Source organism: Salvelinus fontinalis, chromosome 11, assembly GCF_029448725.1.
Source record: "Salvelinus fontinalis isolate EN_2023a chromosome 11, ASM2944872v1, whole genome shotgun sequence".
NCBI classification, from domain to species: Eukaryota; Metazoa; Chordata; class Actinopteri; order Salmoniformes; family Salmonidae; genus Salvelinus; species Salvelinus fontinalis.
Window position 1 is genome coordinate 11760341 of NC_074675.1, and position 6166 is coordinate 11766506.

Here is a 6166-nt window from a genome sequence, read left to right on the forward strand (position 1 = left end):
TCCAGACGCTACCAGACTTGAAAGCAGACAACCAGAGACTAAAGGATGAGAACGGAGCTCTTATTCGAGTCATTAGCAAGCTTTCCAAGTAGAACAGCCCCCCCCCCCGCCCTCCTGCGCCCGCCCACTCCTCCATGGCAGTGACTAATGGAATTGCAACTTTTAGGTATTAATTGCAAGAGACATCTGCAACAAGACTCCTTCTCAGCTCTTCTATCCCTCTCTCCTCTCCCACCACCACAGCGTCCTCCATGTCCTCCCTCTCTCCATTAGGTTATTCTCCACTTCAACCTGTGGCTGCTCTCCAGATAGAACCACTGAGTTTACATTAGCAGAGGATAGGGTTGTGAACGGCATGTAAAAGCGTTTGCGGGCGGGGAAGCCTCAACTATTTAACCAATAAGCCTTAGTTGTACATAAAACACTTGTATCGATCTCTCGGCTGTCACAGAAGGACAGTTATTTCACACCTGATTTTATTTGTGCCACAAACTCTTATTTGGTCTTTTTGTTTTCATTTCCTGTTTGTTCCTCGACCTACATACAAGGGTTGTGCGATGTGTAGTTGTCCTTTTCTTTCTGACCCCCTCTCCCCCCAGAAGAAGTCCTCCCCGATTTTTGGAGGCTCTGCCTCACAGCAGAAGACTTCTCAGTCGTACCCCGTCTTAGTGCACGCAACCCCCCCCCCACCCCGAAACACACACCACCCAAGCACACGCACACACCTCTATCCACGCCACTCACCCCCTTTCCATTTCTGTACCTTTGTGTGTCTCCCTCAGAGGTAAATGGAACTATCGCTTTACAGAACAGGTGGACTTGGTGGAATTTAAGCTTTCACTGTATGTGCAATATGCATTTATTTCTAATAAAAATGCTTTAATGATGAGTCCATCACTAGTAGGATTTTCACTCCTCTTCCATCTTTCCATCGCTCACCCCTTTCACCCCCCCCCCCCCCTTCTTTTCTTTAAGGTTGTAGTGTAGTTTCTACTCTGTATTTCTCACTTCGTTTTAGCAGGTACTGAGTGATGCTGTATATACCTGTATGTATCGTTTGAGACCAGCACATGGCATGCATTTATGGTTCCCGTCTGTTACTATTAAAAATATACAAACTCCAGAGGACAAAAAAAGTGTGTTTTTAACTATTTTCTTCATTTATAGTCTAAAGACATTGGATTACAATAGGGCCTCTCTCTTAAAGGGAATGGCTGGCAGTGTTCCGTGCTTTTTCTTTCCAGTTTTAAGTGTTCACGGTAATTGTGAGATACAAATAATATAATTGCTTCACTACATTTCACACATTGTATTCAGTATCTTTGGATGAGTGCTGTTCATTTTCTTTTCAGTTGTTTTTTAAGCCGTAGTATTAGCCAAGGTGTTGTCACTAAAAGATCCTAGGTATTGCTAACCCAGTCCTTTTTACAATGTCTACATGCACTGTCAATGCCATGTGAGGAGTATTTGATGTCAGCCACCATCAAATAAAGTCCATGCATCAAACACATTTTATGCATTTCAGTGGCCTTTTTAAGGATACTGTAGTAAAGAAACCGTTTCTGTAGTTGGACTGTTGGCCATCTCCTCTTTTGGTTTACATTTTTGCTGTTTTTCCTTTTTTAAATTTTCCATCTTGTAAAATAGGCGTGTGGCTTCATACATGCGAGCTGTGCTGTGACTACCAACCACTGAAGAGTTCATTAAAAATAAACTTGTACATTGTAAAGCCCTTGTGTTGGCTGTTTTATTCTTGTCATTCATTAAATTGTACACTTGAAGGTGACTTTATAGCCCTTGAGGGATGCTAACCTGTCACTTCTCTGAATAGTTTGTCTTGACCTCTTTCTGCAGCGATACCGCCATAGAACAGCAGAAACATGATACGAGAATGGTTTCTTGGGTTGTCTCTGCTGTGTTATGGACGTCCCCAACTCCAACAACTGGCTAAAGCTGTGGAGGACCTTCAAAGATGTTGTCTGTCAACTACCTGTATTTTATTTAGGACTAACGAGTGTACATGTTTTTAGAAATGACAACGTCTACTTATTCATGTTTCCCAATAAGATGTTCAAGTTTATTTTAACCCACATAGAATGGAAACACCAAGCTCAGCTGGGGAGAGTCCATCAACCATGCTCCTCTAGGCCTAAATCCAGCACCACCTCAGGTCAGTTTGTTTCAACTGCGGTAACAGGGATGTGATTTAGACCCATGGATTAGTTTCTCCTGGCCCATAGATTACTTTCAGGGTGAGGAACCATCTAACCTCGTCCCCAGGGCTATTGCGCATATAATCCTGGGATATCAACGATTCAAAGTTGGACTTGGTGAGCGTGACTATACTGAGTGAAGTATTTCATTGAATGTTTGCGAATTACACGATTGTGAGGTTAGTGGTATGATTTGTCGCCACAGCAGATTAGGATATTAACACAGCAGTTTAGGTGAATTAACATAGCAGGTTAGGAGAAGGGTTAGGGTTAAGCTAATGCTATAGTTGTCAACTGTTATCCCCGACGCGACCGCTAGATGGAGCTGTAAGTCTACTTCAACTCCCTCTAAGCCTCAACAGTAGAAACGTAAACAAACCATATGTGGCCACAAAACATGTCTGCTTTAGGATACTCCATTATTGCAATAGACCCGCTCATACAGAGTAATTGCTAATTTTGTCGAATCACCTTATTGTATGCTAACTTCTATAAGACAATTACAATTTTTATGTCCGGGTGCTTTAGACCAATTGTAGAGGAGCGGGAATACCTTGAAGAAAATGATCCCAGTAATCTTGAGATTGGTGTTACCTTGTCACTGGTGTTGGATCTACAAATGTTTGTCACTCCTGTGTTTGTGTTACAGTAATGAGCCCTCATCTGTCCTGGAGTGTTGTAACTGGTTGAGGAGCTTAATGTTGAGTGCTAGAACTGCATCGTGGGAAATGTAATTTAGAAACACCTTGCGGACTACCCGCCTAAATTGGGACCTGTCACCGGGAAACATCCAGTGGTGTGCAGATATTTCACCAGAGGACAACTTGGCATTTGACCAGGAAATGCAGCTGATGAGCCAGACGGACACTTCCTGGCCCACAACGGTTGGGTGATGTCAGATGACCCCCTGAGGGACTTTGCAGAGCCAGGTCAGCTGATAGTTCAGTAGTATTAGGTTCCAGGTCAGCTGATAGTTCAGTAGTATTAGGTTACAGGTCAGCTGATAGTTCAGTTGTATTAGGTTACAGGTCAGCTCATAGTTCAGTTGTATTAGGTTACAGGTCAGCTCATAGTTCAGTAGTATTAGGTTACAGGTCAGCTCATAGTTCAGTAGTATTAGGTTACAGGTCAGCTCATAGTTCGGTAGTATTAGGTTACAGGTCAGCTGATAGTTCAGTAGTATTAGGTTACAGGTCAGCTGATAGTTCGGTAGTATTAGGTTACAGGTCAGCTGATAGTTTGGTAGTATTAGGTTACAGGTCAGCTGATAGTTCAGTGGTATTAGGTTCCAGGTCAGCTGATAGTTCAGTGGTATTAGGTTCCAGGTCAGCTGATAGTTCAGTGGTATTAGGTTCCAGGTCAGCTGATAGTTCAGTAGTATTAGGTTACAGGTCAGCTGATAGTTCGGTAGTATTAGGTTACAGGTCAGCTGATAGTTCGGTAGTATTAGGTTACAGGTCAGCTGATAGTTCGGTAGTATTAGGTTACAGGTCAGCTGATAGTTCAGTGGTATTAGGTTCCAGGTCAGCTGATAGTTCAGTGGTATTAGGTTCCAGGTCAGCTGATAGTTCGGTAGTATTAGGTTACAGGTCAGCTGATAGTTCGGTAGTATTAGGTTACAGGTCAGCTGATAGTTCGGTAGTATTAGGTTACAGGTCAGCTGATAGTTCGGTAGTATTAGGTTACAGGTCAGCTGATAGTTCAGTAGTATTAGGTTACAGGTCAGCTGATAGTTCAGTAGTATTAGGTTACAGGTCAGCTGATAGTTCGGTAGTATTAGGTTACAGGTCAGCTGATAGTTCAGTGGTATTAGGTTACAGGTCAGCTCATAGTTCAGTAGTATTAGGTTACAGGTCAGCTGATAGTTCGGTAGTATTAGGTTACAGGTCAGCTGATAGTTCAGTGGTATTAGGTTCCAGGTCAGCTGATAGTTCAGTGGTATTAGGTTCCAGGTCAGCTGATAGTTCAGTGGTATTAGGTTCCAGGTCAGCTGATAGTTCAGTAGTATTAGGTTACAGGTCAGCTGATAGTTCGGTAGTATTAGGTTACAGGTCAGCTGATAGTTCGGTAGTATTAGGTTACAGGTCAGCTGATAGTTCGGTAGTATTAGGTTACAGGTCAGCTGATAGTTCAGTGGTATTAGGTTCCAGGTCAGCTGATAGTTCAGTGGTATTAGGTTCCAGGTCAGCTGATAGTTCGGTAGTATTAGGTTACAGGTCAGCTGATAGTTCGGTAGTATTAGGTTACAGGTCAGCTGATAGTTCGGTAGTATTAGGTTACAGGTCAGCTGATAGTTCGGTAGTATTAGGTTACAGGTCAGCTGATAGTTCAGTAGTATTAGGTTACAGGTCAGCTGATAGTTCAGTAGTATTAGGTTACAGGTCAGCTGATAGTTCGGTAGTATTAGGTTACAGGTCAGCTGATAGTTCAGTGGTATTAGGTTACAGGTCAGCTCATAGTTCAGTAGTATTAGGTTACAGGTCAGCTGATAGTTCGGTAGTATAAGGTTCCAGGTCAGCTGATAGTTCAGTGGTTTTAGGTTCCAGGTCATCTGCTAGTGCTGTTGTAACTGTGGCCTAGTTTCGTCCTATAATTGCCATATCCAGTCTATACCAAAAGGGGGTGGTAAAGATTGACCTTTTCCTGAGAAATGTGACTCTTTTTCGTTTTAGATATCATTGATATTTCTAACTCTTCTGTTTCATCCCTGTCTGTCTCTACCTTGTACCTGAGGGGAGAGCTGATCTGCTGGGGAGACAGCCTGAAGCTGTGCTGCTGAGGGGAGAGCTGATCTGCTGGGGAGACAGCATGAAGCTGTGCTGCTGGGGGGAGAGCTGATCTGCTGGGGAGACAGCATGAAGCTGTGCTGCTGGGGGGAGAGCTGATCTGCTGGGGAGACAGCCTGAAGCTGTGCTGCTGGGGGGAGAGCTGATCTGCTGGGGAGACAGCCTGAAGCTGTGCTGCTGGGGGGAGAGCTGATCTGCTGGGGAGACAGCCTGAAGCTGTGCTGCTGGGGGGAGAGCTGATCTGCTGGGGAGACAGCCTGAAGCTGTGCTGCTGGGGGGAGAGCTGATCTGCTGGGGAGACAGCCTGAAGCTGTGCTGCTGGGGGGAGAGCTGATCTGCTGGGGAGACAGCCTGAAGCTGTGCTGCTGAGGGGAGAGCTGATCTGCTGGGGAGACAGCCTGAAGCTGTGCTGCTGGGGGGAGAGCTGATCTGCTGGGGAGACAGCCTGAAGCTGTGCTGCTGGGGGGAGAGCTGATCTGCTGGGGAGACAGCCTGAAGCTGTGCTGCTGGGGGGAGAGCTGATCTGCTGGGGAGACAGCCTGAAGCTGTGCTGCTGGGGGGAGAGCTGATCTGCTGGGGAGACAGCCTGAAGCTGTGCTGCTGAGGGGAGAGCTGATCTGCTGGGGAGACAGCATGAAGCTGTGCTGCTTAGGGGAGAGCTGATCTGCTGGGAAGACAGCCTGAAGCTGTGCTGCTGAGGGGAGAGCTGATCTGCTGGGGAGACAGCCTGAAGCTGTGCTGCTGGGGGGAGAGCTGATCTGCTGGGGAGACAGCCTGAAGCTGTGCTGCTGGGGGGAGAGCTGATCTGCTGGGGAGACAGCCTGAAGCTGTGCTGCTGAGGGGAGAGCTGATCTGCTGGGGAGACAGCCTGAAGCTGTGCTGCTGGGGAGACAGCCTGAAGCTGTGCTGCTGGGGGGAGAGCTGATCTGCTGGGGAGACAGCCTGAAGCTGTGCTGCTGAGGGGAGAGCTGATCTGCTGGGGAGACAGCCTGAAGCTGTGCTGCTGGGGGGAGAGCTGATCTGCTGGGGAGACAGCCTGAAGCTGTGCTGCTGAGGGGAGAGCTGATCTGCTGGGGAGACAGCCTGAAGCTGTGCTGCTGGGGGGAGAGCTGATCTGCTGGGGAGACAGCCTGAAGCTGTGCTGCTGGGGGGAGAGCTGATCTGCTG

The 6166-nt window shown here is 46.7% G+C and overlaps 1 protein-coding gene across 4 annotated transcripts in view; it reads left to right on the forward strand.

Moving 5' to 3' along the window:
- Positions 1–1729, forward strand: part of LOC129865043 (protein phosphatase 1 regulatory subunit 12A-like) — a 74465-nt gene extending 72736 nt beyond the window's left edge. For all 4 annotated transcript variants that reach the window (XM_055937458.1, XM_055937463.1, XM_055937464.1 and 1 more), the window contains one exon: positions 6–1729. In XM_055937458.1, the coding sequence (XP_055793433.1) occupies positions 6–92 (87 nt within the window). In that variant the 3' untranslated portion in view covers positions 93–1729. The remainder of the gene's footprint in view (positions 1–5) is intronic.
- The last annotated feature ends 4437 nt before the right edge of the window (positions 1730–6166 follow it).